At 35.9% G+C, this 22,393-nt stretch overlaps 1 protein-coding gene across 1 annotated transcript in view; it reads right to left on the bottom strand.

Annotated features, from left to right (window-relative positions):
- Window positions 1-22,393, bottom strand: part of LOC134754177 (P-selectin) — a 121,397-nt gene that overhangs the window by 31,935 nt on the left and 67,069 nt on the right. Inside the window, exons 2-4 of the mRNA XM_063690306.1 lie at window positions 16,058-16,240; window positions 15,453-15,662; window positions 8,558-8,653 (exon numbers count right to left, since the gene is read on the bottom strand). Of these exons, the coding sequence (XP_063546376.1) occupies window positions 8,558-8,653; window positions 15,453-15,662; window positions 16,058-16,240 (489 nt within the window). The remainder of the gene's footprint in view (window positions 1-8,557; window positions 8,654-15,452; window positions 15,663-16,057; window positions 16,241-22,393) is intronic.

Below are 22,393 nucleotides of genomic sequence, written 5' to 3'. Positions count from 1 at the left end.
TGCCTATTCAAAATACTCGTTGTTCGTTATTTTCCATTTTAATTGGCTATTAGGTATTCCGCTGTAATTTAGTTTGTTAATTAATTGTCATTATCTCAAAACTGAATAAAATAAAAAACATTAGAATGAAGTGCGTTCTTGTTACTTTTAGAGTATTTGTATTTTATTATACTTACCTATTTCATTACTACTTGTAATTAATTTAAGAATATAATTAACGAGTCCGACATAAATTGGCCACATTGAGAAGCCTTACATTGAAAAGGAATCCTTTTTAAGGTTTAGTTCTAGAAACCCTTAGTTTCGCCACGTCCGTCTGCGGCATAGCTTAGTGAAAATTCTTTAGGAAAGAGGAAGCTATCTAAGTCACCCTAATGCACCTCTTGCATAATTAAGAAATTTTAAAATATCTCTAAAACCAGACGCATTTAATACTTTAGTAACAAAATTACATAATAAGACAAACGAATATTAGCTAATTCAGGCTTGTAACGACGTTTATGAATAAAACCATAAGTACAAATTTATATTATAGAAAAAATGGAAAAAAATGAGCTTGCGGAAGGACTTACCTAAACCCGCGCCCGCTGCAATCCGTGTATACAATCCGTGCGTGCATTTTCCCATTTTTGCTATATATATATAATGTAGTATCGCTCGCAGAGCTATCTGTTTGATAAAAAACCATAAGGTATTAACTGAAATGTGCGTCACAACAGCAAAGCCTAAGTAGATTCCCAGCATTCACATTCCACTTTCCTCGTTATGGCTCTGTGGGAAGTAAATCAATTGACAATCGTAGAAGACGTTTAGAAAGCGAGCGTGGCTTTCGTTTTACGGTTCAACATTTCCCGTAATTAACTAATCATGCTGACTCTTTTTATCTTGAAGGGTCAGAAAGTAACACGTGTAACTTTAAGCTCTGCCTTGTAAACCTTATTATAAAGGCTAACTCTATTGTAACATATGCAAAAGAGTCTTAAAGACCAAGTTCTGCCTGGCCAGTCACATTCGGGCCCATAATGTGTGTAATTCATAATCGCTGAGGTCGCCGTTATCGAAATCGGCTAGGAAGACTATTATATCGTCGGGTGACAAGCAAAAGCTGCTAAGTACCACCACAAGTTCATAGCCATAGTGAACCGTATTATTATCTGAACAAGGTTGATTTTTATTGTCTTCGGTTACCGCGATAGTTACTCATGAAATAAAACTATGAAAACGGATTATATACGGATTGTAAAGAGTTCGAAACGTCGGGATGTATTATAAATTCAATATACGCGATATAATCCGTTTTCATAGTTTTATTTCAAGGTTGATTTTTGTTTAATAATTTTTCAGTAATTAGTGAGTTTTGCTTGTCACCTGACGATACACAGGGTGGCCAAAAACTGTGCATTCCCGTTGCCAGGGAGGTTTTGGGATTATACTGAGCAACTTTTACTATGGGACCAACCACGAAATCGCGACTACGAATTTGGACTACACACTTGATGAGGAATGCCCTAAGAGACGTTTTTCGGGAGACACGAAGGATCTGCATACAATAACTGCGGGTGCCAGGGATTGGCTATCAAACCTAGATATTAAGATATAAATATAATGTTAACCTTTGTAAAGTTTGTTAATTTAATTTATGAATAAAGCCATACGATAATAATAATAGTACTTTAGAACTTATGAGGGAACAAATGAACATACATACATCCATATATACATACCCACATACATACCGGTCAAAATTATAACCCTCCTTTTGCGTTGCCGTAGTCGGGTAATAAAAAAATACAACGAAATTTATTAATATAAATTTACAGAGATTCAGAGGATAGCCGTGGTCGTGTGGTCGTATGCCACTTTACCTTAAAGTTTATAATCGTGGCATACGACCACGGCTATCCTTTGAATATCTCTGTATATACCTATATATATGACATTTAGTAAATTGTATTACGTTGTATTTTTTTATTTGAAAAATGATACATTTATAATATTTTCCGTATGATAATTTCAGATAAGAATACTATCTTGTATCATAATTTTTAGAGCGCGATTTGTAGTAGTTGGGTTTTAGTTTTTAAACTTATTTTTTATTCCCCATCACAAAAAGTGCACAGCGCCGCTTAAGAAGTTTTTACTTCAACAGTTGCTTCTGAAACACTGGAAAAGTGGGGATAAAAAAAGGATAGGAAGAGTTAATCCATCTTTACTAGGAATTTTAGATTTTTACTTAGAACTAGCTTCTGTCCACAACTTCGTCTGCGTGGAATGATGATAATGTCTGATACAGACTATCCTATGTTATTCAACGGACCTGAAACGATCCCCATACCAAAATATTCATTAAAGTTATATGTTAAGTCCCCAGCAAGCTCGGCCGAATTGCACTTTCCCATACAAACGTAGTTCCGCTCTCATTTTAAAACTACGTGTTGGATTGTAATGAAACTTAGCACATATGTGCCACATACAATGATAAGAGGTATATCTAGGTCTGAAATTAGTTTATATAGCTCCGGTTTATAAAACAAACGAAATAGAGCAAAAACCAGTTTTGTATGAAAAACTTAAATTCGCTGTATTTTTTAAACTATGGTATCTGAAGATACATAAACTAATTACAGACAGATATACCTTATCCTATTGTAAGTACAAAGTTTCAGAGCAATCTAGCTAGTCGTTTTAAATGAGAGCGGAACTACGTTTGTATGAAGAACCGAGCTTGCCGGAGATTTAATACGTAGTTATTAAAAATCTTTCATTTATTTAACTACTCACTAAAGGGTTTTTGTACCATAATTGCAATCCGTCAATGGCCGTTTTTTTGCCCGTACGGAATATCGAGGTTGTAGTCAGTTAACAGTGTAAAACTCTTGAGTCACTGAGCTATTGTAGGCAACGAGTTCCTAAATAGCACATTGATTAGTCTAACAGCAGTGGCATATTAACCTAATTTAATCTAGGACTGACCTAGAGTTCCCATGGGAATCGTGCACAAATTGCTCTCCTATTATAAAAACAGCATTTTTTTCATTACCGCATTAAAAAACTGCAGTCTACGTTCTTCTTATAATTTTTTTGGTGCTTTATATCTTGTGTGGTGTGAAATAATTTATTTTAAACATATCCCTAATTGGAAAGCAACGAGTGGTCAAAAAATATTGCTAGTTTTGAAGAAAACTTACATGAAGCCGAATTAACTATGTAGACTTTTGATGACAAATTACATGAAGCCTGATTAACTATGAAGACTTTTGATGACAAATTACATGTAGCCTGATTAACTATGAAGACTTTTGAAGACAACTTAAATGAAGCGGGAAAAACTATGTAGACTTTTCAGTGATAGTGAAGCAGTGACGAAAAGATCACTTCGACACTTCAAAATCTGTGCAAAGTTAGCTAATATTTTTACTTGCATTGGAACATTGTAAGGAAAATAAAATGTTATAAAAAAAATCTCCGCCATTGTCAGAGAGAGCATGGGAACCCGTGTGACATAGTTGCGGTAGTACTGTAACAGAATGACATCTACATTCATTTATATTTTACTCTATCGGAACTATTGAATCAGTTACGATTCTATACAAGTCGGGGCGCCATCTAGTTCGTTAAGAGTTAACCAGTAGGTAGGTTAGTTTTGATTCACACGTTACTACCCTGCGAAGTTATAATATAACAATAATTAAAGTATACTATATGAAGTATATGAATACATAATATAAATTATTTGTGTATATAATATTTCTTGTGTGTTACGACCTATTTTCATATCTAAACATTTTGACTGAAACACATTTAATTATTTTAAATTGTCTTCATAATCTTCAGGTACCTTCTTATTTTAAATTAGAAGTATCCCACAATCGCATTTTATAGGAAGTTAGGGTTTATTATAGTAGTTTTGTTAATAATATTTAATGACTTTGATAAGATTTAACCAATTCTTATTGATTCAAATTATTTTAAATAGCGTTTCATTCTATTGACATGTTTTAATTTTTTATTTTATTTAGAAGTGTTATCTGTTACTTTACTTCCCATTTCTTGAAGTTTATTTATTAGGCAATATTTAGGATGTATTGTGCTTGTTGGAACATATTTCAGATTTGATTATTGTGTAACACGTCTCACACCTCAGAGAGCTTTGGTTATTATTATTACTTACATGATGTTAGTCCTTATTTACCACTAGATGATCTTGCCATATTTTTCTTATGTATTTATTGGTTTTAATTCTTACTGTGACATATTTTATTATGCTTGTGTAGAGGGTAAACTTGTGTAGTCAGGTTTTTGTCCCGCCTTGTTTTCCTGACTTAGGTATTTGGCCCTAGCAATCATGGCGGTGTATCCAATGTTGTCCTTACCAGACTTAATTGGATATAGAGTTTATAAATTATTGAATTAATGTATCTTAAAAACTTAATCAATTTAAATGCATTAATTCAAATGCTTCTGCTTCACAATCTTGTTTATTTTATACTTCATCCCCTATAGTATAGACCCTTATTAACAAAACCATCCACCATCTACCATCTTATCTGTACATAATGTTAAGAAAATAAACGCATTTCATTTCATTTCATTTCATTTCAAAACTTCAGTAGTAGAGCTTCTTAGCCTGGCTAAGACTTCACAGTACCCAACAGTACAAATACCAGTATAAACATGATCCCCGAACAGAAAATTTATTATGGACCGCGAGGTCAGACTTTACTGGTTAATTGAGAGTGATGGTAACAGCCCAGCTTTCAATCCGAGTGACTGATTAATATCAGTGTTGAGTAAGAGCAAAGATAGATATAACTCCGTAATAGATGGATACAGTCTAAGGAAAAAACGTGCCTCGAAAATCAAGAAAATTTGATTCTCGTTCAGAGGGCGCTACTAGCTTTGGCCAACTGTCGTATAGATGGCGTTGACGGTTTCGTTTGTTATTTAACAATTTTAACGCATATCAGTGAAAGAACATGGGTCAAAATCATAAAAATAATTAATGCAAATAAAAAAAATCATTTATCCATATTTAAATACATTATATTGTATTTTTATAAATATTTATTTTTAGTTTTAAAGTGTGTCGACAGATGGCAGTGAATTTACTGGGGTTACAAAATTTACTATGACAGTACCGCTCTAGTATTAGTAACTCTATGGTAAGAGCGAAAGAAAACGGTGTAACTAGGGCTTAATGTGAACCAAATAAGTTATTGATTGTAGAGTGTAAGAAAAAGTGCTGCCGAGCTTGTTAGTTTAAGTAAATAAATAAAAACAATAGTCGCTTAACTTAAAACTCGGATAAATCCACTCTAATCTACCCTATTGCCTATTCTTAATACCAAAATCTGACATTTTTTTTAATATATATATAATAAAATACCGAGTATTCTTACTATAATCCCCGCAAAACCCGCAAAACTCAATAAAGAGTTTGACTGTGGGGTCATCAGTCTCTAGTTACATATGTACTTAAATTATATAGTAGTGCAATTACTACAAAATATTGAGGTAGTGCATTTTTTATTAGTTGGATTCAAGTATGAAGCGCTTTACGCACGCTACAGAGTAAATGTATTATTTTCACCATTCTCAATAGCGGTTTTTCGATGGATTTCACCACACTTTTAAGAGCACGCATTACCCTATTTTCACTGTAAATATAGGGCGATGAAAAGCGCGGGTTTATTTATGTGCTTACTTTACAGGTGCTCCGTTTTAGGTGGTCTTATGAAATAGGTGTTGGGAGGGATAGTATTGACTAAGATACTTACATTTAACCCAATTTTTTATAGAACAGTAATGCGAACATGAATGTATTATGGCTACAAACACAGCTATGTAAAGCATAAACCTATTGATATAAAATATATAGGTATAGCACAATCAACAATAAAACCGTTTTTATTGATTTTGATTACAATTAGTAAACCAAATATCTATTACAATATTCACAATAGGGGCATTCCTTAAAAAGGTAGGATAATTGCATCAGATACCGTGTTCACTTATAGGAGATGCCAAATTTGAAATGCGAAAAAAATTCTTTAAGTAGCCTTACTTAAATGTGGTATATTTGTTTGTATTGCTCATATTGTCTATTTTAGGTTAATATTACTTGACCTGAAATAATATTTACGATTTATTTTATAAAAAATATAATTTGAACAAGTAACTGTACATTTTTTTTTTTGTGACACACACTTTTATTGCTGAATGTATTTCTTCTCATTTTACATGTCTATCGAGTACTTCTTAAGACCTTTATAATGAGCCTAAACTTGATGTGTTTGTGTTTTTTCATCGAGGAGTTCCTTTGGCTATCTACCGGCTGCATCATCAGAACATCTCCATGTTAGCATATTATTGCATTGTCACCGGAATTACGTTAGTACTCCAAATTTCAACTGAATCAGATACCGGGAAGTGGTTCAAATTTTAGGTTCAAAATTTGAAGCACTACGGAATTAGGGACACATGTGTTTTTAGCAGATCTGTCCGCAGACACATCTTGTGCTTAACTCATACATACAAAGGTATATTATACGCAGTGAAGCTAAATAAAAGTGTGTAATAAAAATAATAATAAAAGTGTGTTATTGTGTTATTTAAGACTTATTTTAGTTTCCGATCACCTATGAGCTACTTTACGTATGAGCTAGTTTCCGACCACTGCATTATTGAGTTAAAAAAAAAAACTTTATTGCCACACCTTAACGAACAACTTTTTTTTTTTTTTTTTTAATATACAATTTATGAAAAAAAAAAAAAGCTAGAAATACAAAATAAACTTAAACTTCTAACATAATAACTAGAAAAAAACATGACATCTATTACAGTTTTTAATTTATATATAGAAGTGTGACTACTTAAAAAACACAAATCAAAATATTTAATAAAATAATTTGATTTGTTCCCAAACTTGTTCATAATACTTAAACTTAAATCTATGATGATAGTGTCCCAATCACAGCATGTGCAGTGCCAGAGTGCTCCGCACTGTTTTTCAGACTGGTCCCGGGAGAAATTGGGGTCGGTCGCTACTATAGCATAATGTACCTTTCTTAGGTACAGCTGTATATTTACAACTTTATGTGCCTGTACTATAATTTATTAGTGGGTGGTATAGAATGTACTTTGTATTGTATTATGTTTCATTACATACAGAGAAAAGAAAAAAATAAATAGAGCAAACAAAACTAAATGTATATATACATATAAAATAATAATTTTGGAGTTTACAACATTTTGCATATTTAATAGATGGAGGGGTCGTAGATCATTCCAGACTTTACTAGCGGCAAAATTAAAACTCCCCCTGAAGGACGCAGTTTTATGCGGTGGGATTATCAGTGCATTTTGTCAGCGGCCTTGAGCGCGTATTCTTTACCCATTTTATTTTATCAAACAGCAGGTTTTTCAAGATCTCTAACACCTCCCGAACAGCGCATGCCAAATGCAACCGTCTTCGATTTTCCATAATAAAAAAATATGTTAATTAAGAAAGGTGTGTAATTAATGTGTGACCTGCTTGGAACTTTGTAGCAGAGCCGAGCACATGCATAGTAGTCTCGGTCCATATACAATGTCGGCATGGTTGAATAGTGAGAGAACTAGCCATTCAACTAAAATTTCCCTGACTTTAACCGATAGATACTTACGAATATTATACAGTATCTTACGTCTGTCGAAATAGAATATAGTCCGGATTGCGCGCTTAACAAGTGCCCTTCCACCACCACCACGTTCGACGTCTCAATATCACACTTACGTACGGATTTAAAAGTGCGACAAAGAGGCAAAACGTTGAACGTAGTTCGAGGTAAGCCCTCTGAGATGTCGGCTATTACCTATTGACGAGTTAACGCCGTTATCACTCTGATACACGTATGTAGTCAAGATTAGACGATTCAACGGAGCCACACCGTTCTGGCGCCTAAATAGTGTTTAGTTTTAAGTTTATACAATTTATATGATGCTAGTGTGATGGGCACCTTTGCGCCAGGGACAACTCGGGGGGGACTTTTTGACTAGGCTTAAGTTTAAATAGTCTTAAGTTTATTATTTAATTGTTTTTATTTCTGTACTGACATTTATTGAATAAAGATGTTTAAAAGAGATTTATTTATTAATGTTATATAGTCTATAAGGTATTTGTATTATGGCCCTTATTGCCTGATTTAAATTTTAAATAAATAAATAAAGCGATAACCCGCCTGACATTTTTATTATGTGTTTATCATGGATATTCGTACTTAAGTTATGGATGTTTTCTATTTATTTAAGTTAAGACACAAGCCTTGCTGAGCTTACCGGGCGCCTATTTCACAAAATCGACAATTGACACCTAACACTGATACCTAGTCCCTCCTCCTGCACATTTCTGGGTCGGTACTCGGTACGAAATGACGGTACATAGCCGCAATTTTTAATTATTGGGCCATAAGATGAATTGTCAATGTCAGGCGACAATTGTCAGCATGGTGAAATAGAGGCCAGGTTGATTTGTCAAGTCAAAGACTCTATTATTTATTAATTTAATTAAATAACTCACGGATGGTACCAGGGAACCAGGCGCAGAGAGGGTTCCTCTGCAGGTCGGAGCTGCTGTTGCCCACTCTGATCTCCAGGTCTTGCAGCGGTTGGTGACCTGCAGGTAGAAAAAAGGATTAACATTACTCAATAGACAACAACTCTCGCCTGAAACACAAGGAATCCTAGTTCAGGGTTCAGGCACATGTAAACTATCACTATTTTTTAAATCTGCAACCATGTATGCGACCATGCAATACGTGTTTTTAAATAAATGATGTTTACGTTTAGGTTTACGTTTATGTTTACGTTTATGTTTACGTTTATGTTTACGTTTACGTTTATGCTTTGTTTATATTTATGTTTATGTTTGTTTATGTTTATGTTTGTTCATATTTACGTTTATGTTTAAAATGTTTGTTTGTTTATAATTATGTTTATGTTCCGTTCTCATTATAAAACTATGTTTTGGATTGTAGTGAAACTGCACTTACAATGTCATGAGGTATATCTAGACCTGAAATTAGTTTATATAGCTCCAGTTTATAAAACAAATGAAATAGGGCAAAAACAAGTTTTGTATGAAAAACGTAAACTCGCTGTATTTTTTTAACTACGGTATTTGAAGCTACATAAACTAATTTCAGACATAGATATACCTTATCCTATTGTAAATACAAAGTTTTAGAGCAAACTAGCTACTCGTTTTAAAATGAGAGCGGAACTACGTTTGTATGGAGAACCGAGCTTGCCGGCGACCCTTAAATTAAGCAACTTTCTCAAAGAAACTGGTATTCTAATTCATCATTCTACGCAAATACAATGTGCTTTCCACTTTAAACGCAGCATTCGGTTCCTTTTATTATGACCGACCCCGGAATCGTAAAAAACATTTGTCTGTTTCACACATTTTGGCTGGTCAGAGCTAACATATTTTTTTGCATAGTGGACGGCATGCTGTGTATCATACATGCATTTGGTACCATAGAAATATGTAGGGATGTGTTCCGGAATAATTGGTCACTTTCGTCGTCACTATCTATTTGACGCTGACTGTAGCTGTATAATTAGTTAATTACTCATTATAGTCATTATCGCAGTCGGTGTTACCTCTATGTATATTAATGTAAGTGTAAAAAATGGGTATTCAACAAAACAAGGACGCTCAATTGATCATTCGTGTTAACAACGTTGTTAATCAATTAAAATGACTTTAATCGCACTTCATAAGTATTCTATTATCGCGTGTGTACTGTCGAGTTCACAAACATCTACAAGCCAACGTTTCAATTATATATTAACACGCCTCTAAAGAGGCCTCTCTAAGGGGGCGCCTGTAAAAATTTCTAAATTTCTACTTACTTACCGATTAGATAAGTCTGTAAGTCAGCAACTTAAGGTTAGCAAGTATTTCTAAACCAGTTCGCAATTAATGTCATACTGAGCTGCTCTAAATTGATTTGGTTGGCAAATTAATTATTTGATCGGCAGTAAGCGATCCAACATTAATCAAATTTTGTTAAACAATCAGTGGGTAAGCGGATTATTTCATTTTGGATTACAATTTACCTGATCCGCAAAAATTGGTTAGCTGAAAAATCAGCTGATCAGCAAATGTCTAACAAACTATTATAAAAAGGTAAAGGGCTTATTTTTCACATGTTCAGGCCACCAGCTGACGTTCTTTCTACCGCAGTACAACCGGTTGACGATTTTTTTATTCACAATAGCATCTAAACTATCATCTGACAAAGTATCATACGAGAGGCGATGACTAAATTTATTTATTTATTTTACGTGTCGGTGGCTGCCATTCCTCAACCCACCAACGGAGCGGCAGCTGACGTCCACAAAGGTTCATCATACATAGCCGTACCACTATACGAGTTATCGCCAGGGAGGCGATTGGCCATGGAAATCTGTCCTGGCTCGCGGTCTACGACGTTCGCGTGTAAACCACGCCGCGTCGCCCCGTTTCGCGTTCGGAACGAGATCGCCCACGTAGGACACTTTTGTAAGTGTAAAAGGATTCACCCTCGCCGCATTGCTTCGCATCGCGTTCGCGTGTTGTTCGCCTACGTAAAACACTGCTTAATACAATTTATCTAAGCTAGCCTGGTTTTCATGTTTTTATATATTTAATTCTTTATATACTGTTTTTTTTTATGATGATGAATAGGCAGGCATTTGACCACGATCCCACCTGATGGTAAGTGATGATGCGGTCTACGGTGGAGCACGCTTACCTATGAGATACCTAGTAACTCTTGCCTTGAAGAGCCCCAGATTGTACTCATGCGGAAACACAGACTCAGGCAGGGCGTTCCACTCCTGGTGTATGGTGTTTTTTTATTTAACAGTACAACTTAACTAAAATAGATGTAAAAAAAGTTCGTCACCAACTCAGCCCTATTTAGAGTACGAAATAACATTATTTACCTACAAAACTACAGCAGATATCACCGCGCATAGGTAATCCCGGTCCTTCGGTGAAAAACACGTAAAACTATTTACAACTGTTTATACTTTCGGTGTGAAACCCGTGTAACTAGTAAATACGAGGGCAGTTTTTTAAGTACCCGTTTTCAGGTTTTTTATTCAAGGTAGAAAAATAAATACACTATGTATTTTCTACTCCAATTTTTTAGACCTCTGTAGAAGCAACACCTATGCATACTTTTTTCCGCCATGCCACTTTTTGAGATTTGGCAGTTTAAAATAATTGTTTAGAGATCTGTAGTGTGGGTGCGCCATCAATCCGTAATGTAATTATTTTAATTTTGCTGTTACAAGTTTCGACTTGCGCTCGAGCAATGCGCTGGTTTGGCTGTTCTTAGGGAGTAAACGCGGCAGCCGTCTTGACGATACTTTTTTCATACCTTATTATTGTTCTGAAATATTTTGTACTTCCTTGATAACAACTCTTTTTCTTAGTATGGTAAATAACAATAATTTTACGATTTTAAATAGTAGTATGTTTATTCCTACTTACTGTTAGTAGGACTAGTTACTAATATAATTTGACCCCAGCGGCGCAGTTGCGATTTTCACTCGTTGTACATTTGGATTATCAAAGCATTTGATAATATTAATACAATCGACTAGCCCTTTAATTACTAACCTGTTAGGCATTTGCGTTAAACACTACAGAACAGGTATATGTATACATATGTATATAACCACTAACAAAAGCCGAACAGTTATCAAGCGTTAATCGATGTCAGGATTCTAGGGGAATAATATTGGATTGTATTATATTACCAAGCAACAACCTAAACCCAAACGTTTAGTAATAGACTACCACGCTGGGCTTTATCTGTCATAACTAAATTCAAAAGCATTCAACTTTAAATTGTATTATTATGCAGTAAGGTACAAAATGGAACGAGTTTTCAAATGCAGATACGGAAGATAGCTAACCCCGTCATCGATCTGCCACAGTCTAGTAACTTTAGCTTGTGAAGTCGACACCCGCCAGCGATTCGGCGCGCATTCGCAAGAGCCGGCATTAGGCTGTGACGCTGGTGACATATGGTTAGGAGGTGGGTAGCGGTTGCGGTGGGTTTGTCAATTTCCTTGCAATCGAGGAAATGCAATTGGTTTGGAAAGGTTATTGTTGAGTAAAAGGAAGAGTTAAACCTAGGGTCGGTTGTCTTATTTTCATTGTACACGTAAACGTTGGCTTATTTTCATTGTACACGGGGTCTTTTTTTAAATCCATTAATTTCAACGGTGCATTCCTAAGCTTAAATTAAGTAACTTTGTCAAAGAGACCGGTATTCTAATTAACTCCGTTTTGGAGATAATCAATGATTTATTTTTATCTGTTATAGTCCCTACGAGCACTTGCCTTAGGGCCTATTTATTACATTATTATTAGTGTTTAGTATGAGTTTATACATTTATGCTACTAAACGCAAGTAGGTACTATCTCGGACGATCGATATTCGAAATGTCATGATACGAGTATGTCATAGTTACTTTTCAATTGTTCGGGTGGATTCAAATATAATATTGTGCGTTTTACAACAACGCTACTAATTACTTTTTACGAAAAATAGAAACAAAAAAAACTAAACATAACTATGCCATTCAGGTTCCTTAAATGCACTTAGCAATACTTACCCCAAATATACGGAGTTTAAAAAAAACACCGTATAGGAAGTTTCATAGTATCTACTGAATGACGTCGATCTGTTTCTCGATTCTGGTTGGCACCGGCCCTTAGAATTTCAATACCTACATACTCGTACAAATCCGTATTTCTCAGAATACAATTTCAGAATAATACAGGAGTCTCCGCACTTGGCTCTGCATGCCTCGTAGTTACTAACTAATGGATTAGTTAGTTAGTACCTACTAGTTACTAACTAATGAATTAGTTAGTAACTACCCTTTAACTTTGACTGTGACACTGAGTCGTGCCATTTCAAGATGAATGTATTTGGACACATGTATATACACAGTCATTCAATTAATTCGCGTATTCCGGCTCTATCAAAGCTTTGATTAAGTATTTCAAATATGTCGAAAAAACAGAACTATCAATCAAATCAATTCTAGCGTCATTGCTATTTCAATTTTGGCATTACGAAAATGAAACAAAACGATGTTAAAGTGTGACCAGAAATATATGATCATTGTCAAGAGGGCGCTGTTATTCTCAATGTATAGGGTGAGAATTCAGTATAGTATGAAAAAATTAGTTCCAGTGAAATTCCGCAACATGGCGCGTGAATATATATTCCCAGTCAGGTTTTATTTTTGTTGCGATTAAAGGATGGCTCGCGTTAGAACGGTAACGCGGGCCGAGGCTTCCGACTTCGTTTTTTATGACGGGTGATGGGTGATCACGTGATACGTTGATTGCACCCAATACTTATATTATCCTACCTTGTGCTTACAAGATAACCTCAATATTTGTCATGAACATGAACTTAGATGCTTTAGTCCTTTTATTATACGCATTTTTTTAAATCTGGTTTTTATTGAGGCTTTGGACACTCTAGGTGAACATGTCAGCCTCATGGGTGCTTTCATAGTTCCCTACTCAAGGAAGAGGTCAATAATATAATAATTTGTTAGATATAGGCTCTCCCATTATACGCGTTTAGGACCAAAATGAAGGTATTAAACTAATTAAATTAATTCTTCGTAAAAATCTTATTTGATTGGCCTGCAGCAAAGTTATTCTGTGCCTGCAGTAAAATGCCTTGGTAAGCGCTGCAGTACAGTAATTTAGTACTGCAGTATAGTAGTAATACAGTATAGGTGTTCGGTAGTAGATAATCAGCAGAAGAAGTTACTAAGCGGGCGAACTATTCAAAAATAACTGAACACAACTTTATATTGAAGAGTATAAACATGTGTGTGCATTTAAAAAACAATGAATACAAATATCCAGACGAAATGAGAACCAGCTCTTCGAAATATTGTAATTTAATAAACGAAGCATATAATCAGCAGAAATATATATTTCGTACTACATACCTATATTAAAAAGGATGCAACTTAAAATACGCGCAAAATATAAAATCAATCCGCCCACTGAAAACGCGAGAATTCATATTCATAACAGGATTGAACCGATGTTATTATTTTAAAGGCTCCAAATATAAGTACGTGATGTTTCGTAAACTTTATTGCAAGGCCATAGGGTCCACTGACGGTCAATTAAGAGTGTTGTTCCTCATAACCTTCAGTCGCCCAGTCGGCCTGAAAAAGGTACACAATATTCCGATACATTTTAACTATATATTTCTAACAAATCAAATTGTATTTGTCGTGTGTAGTTGAAAGTACAGTTGAAATTTTCACAGATGATGTATTTCTGTTGCTGCTATAACAACAAATACTAAAAAGTACGGAACCCTCGGTGCGCGAGTCCGACTCGCACTTGGCCGGTTTTTATATTTATTTTAAGCGAAAAACGTGGCGTAGAGCTCAGGTATACAATCTGACAGGATTAACATATACAGCCCAATTCCAACATACACCGACATCAGAATGAAATCTGACTGATGTCATTCAGTTATCGTGCATTTTGCTCGCACTTTCCCGTACATGTATTGGCACGATTGATAACTAGATGACACCATTCAAATATAATTTTGACATGTGTACGTTCGAATTGGCCTCATAGTACTTGTATATTATTACTACATGAAGCCAATTGGAGCGTGTTAATGATATTGAACGTGAGGTGCATTTCCCGCTAACGTTAAACGGGAAATGCAGCTTAGTGCGAAGGTGACACCTGTACGCTTATCTTGCTTAGCTTGACATTGACATGATACTGACATATTCGCTAGCGTGTGCGTAACTTACTTTCTATGCATCTCGCTCGTACTGGCGTAAACATATAGGTGTACCAGGGTTTCTTAAGAGTCCCCGGCAAGCTCGGCCGAATTGCACCTTCCCATACAAACGTAGTTTCGCTCTCATTTTAAAACTACGTGTTGGATTGTAATGAAAGTTTGCACATACAATGACATGAGGTATATCTAGGTCTGAAATTAGTTTATATAGTTCCAGTTTATAAAACAAACGAAATAGAGCAAAAACAAGTTTGAAAAACTTAAATTCTCTGTATTTTTTTTACTATGGTATGATACCATTGGTATCTGAAGCTACATAAACTAATTATAGACAGATATAGCTTATCCTATTGTAAGTACAAAGTTTTAGAGATATCTAGCTATTCGTTTTTAAATGAGAGCGGAACTACGTGTGTATGGAGAACCGAGCTTGCCGGGGACCCTTAAAGTCCACCACGGACATTATACCGGGTGTTTCCTGTAACAGGAGCATTAAATTAAACTGGAGGCTCTACGCCTCACTGATCAACATTTGTTCGGCTTACTTCCTCAGCATAATGCACCTACCACTAAAGACTGACAAAGATAAGAAGTACTCACCGCAGCAGCCTCTAGTGGTAACCCTGACGACTTTAACAGCATAATGTCTTAGCAGATCCACCTGCCACCAAGGGCTAGCTTCACGCTGCGTCTCCGTACACCTTTTCCCATCATGTTCGGTGGTCTTCTCTCCGTCGTTCCCATTGGCTGCTCCGCCGCCGCGGACCGTCGTGGATTGGTTGGCTGGCTTTCTGAATGCCACGTTCGTGCCTGTTGGCGTGGGATAAAAGGAATAACATAAAGTAACAAAACATAAAACAACTGATAGGTAGTATACTAAAATACAGAACTTAAAAGCATTAAATACTTAATTTATGGTTTTAATGATTATTTTGGAACAAAAACTTAACTAAAATAATATAAATGAACATTTCCGTGTCCGTAACCAGATGGTCTACTCGACATCGTTCAAGCTACTTGTTACGGGTACGTACCTCTGTCGTGCCCCGACACCGTCGTCGTATTCATATATGGAGATCGTGCCCGGGGTTGTATGTTGTATCTGTCTCGCTTTAGTATATAGGCAGGGTCGCCATATGAGATTGAAATATTACCAGGTGAAGTCATGACAAATTTTGTAGGCTTGTAGGTATCTTAAAACTTACCACAAAATGGTGGCTCGGCGGTCCAGTCGCCCCTTAGCGTGCACTCTCTCTGTTGTGCTCCGAACAGCTCATAGCCATCGTCGCATTCATACTTTGCGATTGTGCCCGGGGTTATGGCCGTGTCGCTCGGTAACGACACGCGGGCATTGGGTGGCACTGCTGGGTGCCCGCAGCGACGTTCAACTGGAAAAGGAACAGTTTGTAAGTGTTTGAATAAAGAAAATATGTATAAAAATTGTGGTGGATATTTGGAAGACGCCTTCTGTAGTTTTAATATTTTTTTGGGAGCTTAACTTATTATGGGAGCGTGATCCCTTATTGCGGTCGAACATACTACTCTTTTTGATTACATGCATTTTCTGTTTCCACCAGTCACAGGTTGACTGTTAAGCGATAAGCCCGCTTGTTATCGGCCTCTATCTCCTTGTAAGACCTAATTGGTGATACAAGTTTTGAAGCATGACACCCAGGAAAGCTAGTGAATTAGGGCCTTTTAAATGGGATCTCACGGCTTCACGGTTTCCCTCGGTGTCATGCTTCAAAGCTTGTATCACCGAATTAGGCGTATCACCAAATAAGCGCGTTTACCCTACACCGGGTTTCCTGAAGCTATATATTTTACGGAGGTGTGCTACAGCAACCTATCAATGCGTTGTAAAGTGCCGCTTCATAATACGGTGCATGTTAAGTCTATGGTCCTAAATTACGCAGAATGCTCGCTAAGTGCCCGTGGAATGCAATTATGAAGGAATGTCCACTCCAAGGGCCTGCCTGACTATATGTCGCTACATTACTGTACTGTAGGAGATACGTTATATATGGCCGACCTTCACCGATCTGCCTGACGGATGAAACTTATATTTTATGAAAGAAAATACGTTACTGAACATAAATAAATAGGGTTGCAATAAAATATGGTCAAGGCTATTTTTTTATAAATTTTTGAAAAAAAAAAAACATTTAAGTTTCATCGACTTGCCTACCGAACGAACTAAGTTCCAATGGAAAGTATACAACTTTACAACGTTTACAACTGGTACAACATGAATCAGTTGCCTATCTTTTTCTGGCAAGGGCCTGACACTCTTTAATAGAGAAAGATAGTCTTATTGCGATTCCTATAAGAGGAAAGAGAAAATAGTGCCATGCTTTGTGGTTTTTTTTTTCATGGTCGGGTTATGGCAGCATAGGTAGCAAGCGATGGCGAAATACCGAAATTTATAAGAGTGAAAGAGAAAAAGGATTATACTGCCATACATTAACCTGTCAATACATGAATATGTCTTTCTCTTACCCCTGGTCGCTCGGTTTCATGTCTATGACTATTATACTATGTCTATGTTTTCTGGTCACTATTATGGTGTTGCCATCTTTAAACAGGTGAGTTGATATCTCAGAATAATGACTCGATAATTGGTCTCATCTGCCTACCGCTTGAAAAATATATCAAAAGGATGGTAATTTTATTGCAAATACAGTGGTATAGTGTTGCTTGCGAAAATCCGGTCACAACGTCACGAGGGTTGCTAGGCTTTTAAATAAAATAAGAAGGGAAGGCTTTTAGCGATAATTCAAAAACGGCTTAACTAATCACAATTGTTTTAACTTCAGTTAAATGTGTTTATTAAGCACTATTTTTGTGATTTTTCCTATTTTTTGGAACTATGGTTTGGTTATGGAAGCGTTAATTTCCGAAATAATTCACTATCACAAAATGTGAAGACCCCTATTCATTTTAAAAGATCTATCCATCAATATCCAGCACTGGTTAGAAATGAGAGAAACAAAATCCTCACATACATTTTGTTTCTTTGACAAAATGTTTTTTGAAAATTCCTATTTATTTCAAAATACCTATCAAACGACATCCCACAACATAGGTACATATGAAACGAATTAAAAAAACGAAAAAAATGTGTGTGATTATGTTTTTTCGCTTCAACCCTATGGTGTAACGTCGTTGGATAGGTATTTTAAAATGAATACATGTTTTTAATAATATTTATTGATTATGTAAAAATTTTAGGAAATAATCTGTTCTAAAGAATTTAATCTAGTTGATTCATGTTGCAAGTTGTATACTTTCGATTGAAACTTCGTTCGGTAGGCAAGTCGGTGAAATTTGTTAAATTATTTTCTAAAATTAATTAAAAATAGCCTCGACCATATTTCTTTAGGCAACCCTATTTATTTATGTTTAGGAACATATTTTCTTTTATAAAATACAAGTTTCCTCCGTCAGGCAGATCGGTGAAGGTCGGCCATATATGTATAACGCATTTAAAGGGGCCCACTGACTAACAGTCCGCCGGACGATATCGGCCTGTCAGTTGTTCGGAACTGTCAAATTTTTGTTCTAACTGACAGGCCGATATCGTCCGGCGGACTGATAGTCAGTGGGCCCCTTTAGACTATATGCTCTATTAGAACAGCAGCGATGCGTTATGTTACGATTACACGCTAATCGACTGATGTAATCCTAATTACTCGCTTCTTGAACAATCTCAACTCAAACGTAAAGGAATCAACTCACGAGGTAGCTCATTCCACATTATAAACTAAAATAGATGTCATACACGAAATAATAAGTGATCATGGCCTCCAGAGGGGCTTTCGCGATAACCGAAATTCGAAAATTGCGGGATCTTTCTCTTTTACTCTAATGCAGGCGTAATTAGAGTGACAGAGAAAAATGCCCGCAATTTGCGAACTTCGATTTTTGCGGTTATAGCCCAGGGCTTAGGGCCGAATTCGTGTGGGTCGAATTTTCTCGAGTATGCAATCTCTTAAAGGCTTCCGAAACAACAGGTGATTCCGGTATAGCGAGCGATGGCGCTGCTATTACCATTACTAGGAAACAAACCGGGATGGTTCCATGTCATTCCAATGTTCTTATTTGGCACGCTGCATGGCCAAAAACGATAAGATGGCGCCAATGAGGGCTAACGCGTATGAATTCGCCGCTAGGGGCGCTAGTTTAGATGGTGGTCTTCGCAAAGTTCGAAATGTCAAATGTCACTTGTCACTTCAATGACTGACAGCTGTTCTTTAGTCTTTTAGACCACCATCAACAGAGGCGCCAACTGGTGAGCAAAAAAACGATAGCACTCATTCAAAAATGTCCCGGAACAAAGAATAAACTTAAACATACAGCTTTTCTCAATCTACATGTTGCTGCATATGAATGAAATGAATGAAATGAATATTCTTTAATTCAGACCATGTCCATATACAATTAAATTACATGTAAAATTAATATTAAATATAAAATGCAGATGGCGCTGTTTTGTGAGGTTTATTTGTCATTTTGAAGGTGTACCTTAGGTACTAAAATTCAAATACAGTAGGTAAATAAAAAAATATACTTACAAATATATTTTAATAATTCGAATCTTTGTTTCTGTTCCAGATTTAATTTTAGGAAAGTGGTACGTAGTCTAATGTTCTAAAACTAATCAGGTACCTACCTAATAAGGTATGTAATTAGAAACTAATCAACTAAATACTCTGTGTGTTCAATCAAATGTGGGATTATCTGTAGGTCAAAGTGATGCAACCTACGACTAATCTATATCGGTTCGCTTCAGCGGTTTAAGCGTGAAGGGGTAACAAATAGAGTCAGAGATAGAGTTACTTTCTAATTTATAATATTAGTATGGTTCTATGATATATGGTATATATGGTAAAATTAATTAAGTACTTTATATCTACAAATTAATGTTTTTTTTTAAGAACAATAATAACTGCATCAACGAATTGCTCCGTTATTTAGATTAAGGTAATATTTGTAAAACTTGACGATTTAAAAGCACTTGTTGCTAGGCTTGGTATTTTGACTTTCACTTATGAAGTCCCAGTTGTACCATCGGCACTTGACAGACTGATCAACGTCAAGCGGCGCGCCGCGGCGGTTTACTATGAAACTTTTCAAACAATAAAGTTTTGCGAACTCTGTAACGATGACAACATGTCAATATAACAAGATTAAACATTTATATTATCGTTTGATCCATGTGTAAAAAATATTTAAAAAAAAACTTATTTACTGGACGAAGATTTTTTTGTAGATTTCGTATCAGGAGCCATAGAGGTTCGCGAGGTATAGCTCACATAGCCCCTGGTGTTATAAATATAGTTAAATTTCATAGAAAACATTCTACTGCCGCATCTCGTGTTAGCCAAGCCGACAAAGCAATTGGGCCCGCCATTAAACTCAAACTATTCCGCATATTTTCATTACGCGGCAATGGAGTCATTTGCGGCTAATTGTCGGCAAAGTTGCACGCAGACGCAACGGACTTTACTATTAGCTTTTTATGGCATTTGTTGTCATTTGGTATAGTGTGAACTGAACAGTGAGTTCTGAAACATTTACTGATTGTTGCAAGATGAGGAAAGTAAGCCAAATACGTGCTTCGAAAGTAACGAATGTAAATAACCGATCAAAGTTAATAACCGGTTTCGGTTACGGTTATGCCCGAAAAATAACCGATAGCCGGTTATAATCGGCTACGGTTATTTTCGACAAAAAATGATAAATTTCCAACCTAGTTATTAAAAATTACGAAAATAAAGGTAATTAGGGAATGTGAGTATGTCTTCGTTTTTTAAAAAAATACAAAATATAGGTGAAAATTTGACCATGGACGTGGTACAATATTCACTCAAAATATTTCATATATAAGGCAAGTAATTTCGGTATATTTCGTTATTAAAGTACACGAATGACAAAAGTTATAGTCACAGACAATAAAGGCAGGATTTTGTAGTCATGAGAAGATAAATCATAAATAAATAGCCGATAATAACCTTAACCGGTTATTCGAGTTTATTAATCGGTTATGAATTTTTGTTAAAATAATCGGCTATAACCGATTTGCATTCCCTATTTGAAATTGACAGCTCCATATTATGCAGTGCGGTAAGGTAACGGTGTCAAAACTTCAGGACCGAGTGAGGAATGTCGAGATCCGACGCCGCACCAAGGTGCGAGATGTGGGAGACGTCATTACCAAATTTAGATGGAGTTGGGCGGGAAATGTTGCCAGGCAGAGTGATGGCAGGTGAACCAAAATGTTGACAGATTGGTGGCCGCTTTAATTTTGCGTAATTTTGCGTTAGCGCCTCTTAATTTGACGATTTTGATTAAAATTTACTCAGATGGACCTACGGGTTCTGGGCGACTATTCATCATCATCATCTTCCTCGCGTATTCTCGGCATTTCTGCCACGGCTCATTGAAGCCTGGGGTCCGCTTGGCAACTACAACCGCCACGATACATAGAAAAAAAGTAATTGTGTGGTTTTATGAAACCACGATGCAAGTGAAACTTTATTTCAGATTGTATAGGCATTTAACTGAAAATCTTCGGAAAATTATTCGATTTAGGGTGTGAAAATCGCGTTTTTAATCTAAACTTAATAAATATACCCTTTAATTATCTTATACATAAAAGCTCGCTTAACGCCAATCACGCGCGCCAATGTAATTCAGCTTCTCAACATGGTGGTGCAAATCATTATTAATATCGCCTCCTTATCCGGTATTAGCAAGCTCTCCGATTACGCACAGGTTGTTACGGATCTCACGGTCATGTTACACTGACGTTTTCGAGATGTTCTACACGCTTGCGAGTAGCCAACCGTTGGGACGTTGACCGTGAAGTTCGAAAACAAAAAGTCGTATGACTATTTGCCATTCACCGTAGAATTTGACAGATAGAGAGAGTTTGACGTTACCGTATTTAAGGTTAATAAGGTGTAAGGTCTACTGTCCTCAAAATTTTGTATGAAATTACAAGCAAATATCAGCCTTCGTGATCCGTGAATTAAGTATACCCTTAGTCTGCTATTTTAATTACTATGAATACTATGATCTATGAAGTACTAGAAATAAAGTAGAATTTTATTAATGCTGTAATTATAAAAATATTGTGACAAATACACTAATAAATCTAATAAATGCTATGAATAGGGTTGCCACCTTTTTTCTATACACATATAGTATTTTTGTCAAAATATTGAAAAAATATAGTATTCAGTGGGGAATTAAAAAAAAGGCACCGATTTGAGGCGAATTAAAAACCAAGTCGCATACGATGCGATATCGGTGACATTTGTATACCCCATTCTTGAGTGATGAAAATATAGTATTTTTCGTACTATATTGTTTTTGTATAATATATAGTACAAGTGACTAAAATATAGTACGATACTATATATTATAGTATGGGTGGCAACCCTAGCTATAAACGTGATTCGGACGCAGGACTTCTAGCTTCGTAGCAACAACTGTTTTTAATAGCGGTAAATTGTATATTAGGTAATGCCATCAGG

Source organism: Cydia strobilella, chromosome Z, assembly GCF_947568885.1.
Source record: "Cydia strobilella chromosome Z, ilCydStro3.1, whole genome shotgun sequence".
NCBI classification, from domain to species: domain Eukaryota; kingdom Metazoa; phylum Arthropoda; class Insecta; order Lepidoptera; family Tortricidae; genus Cydia; species Cydia strobilella.
The sequence above is the reverse complement of the archived record's forward strand: the minus strand, read 5'-3'. Positions and strand labels throughout refer to the sequence as shown.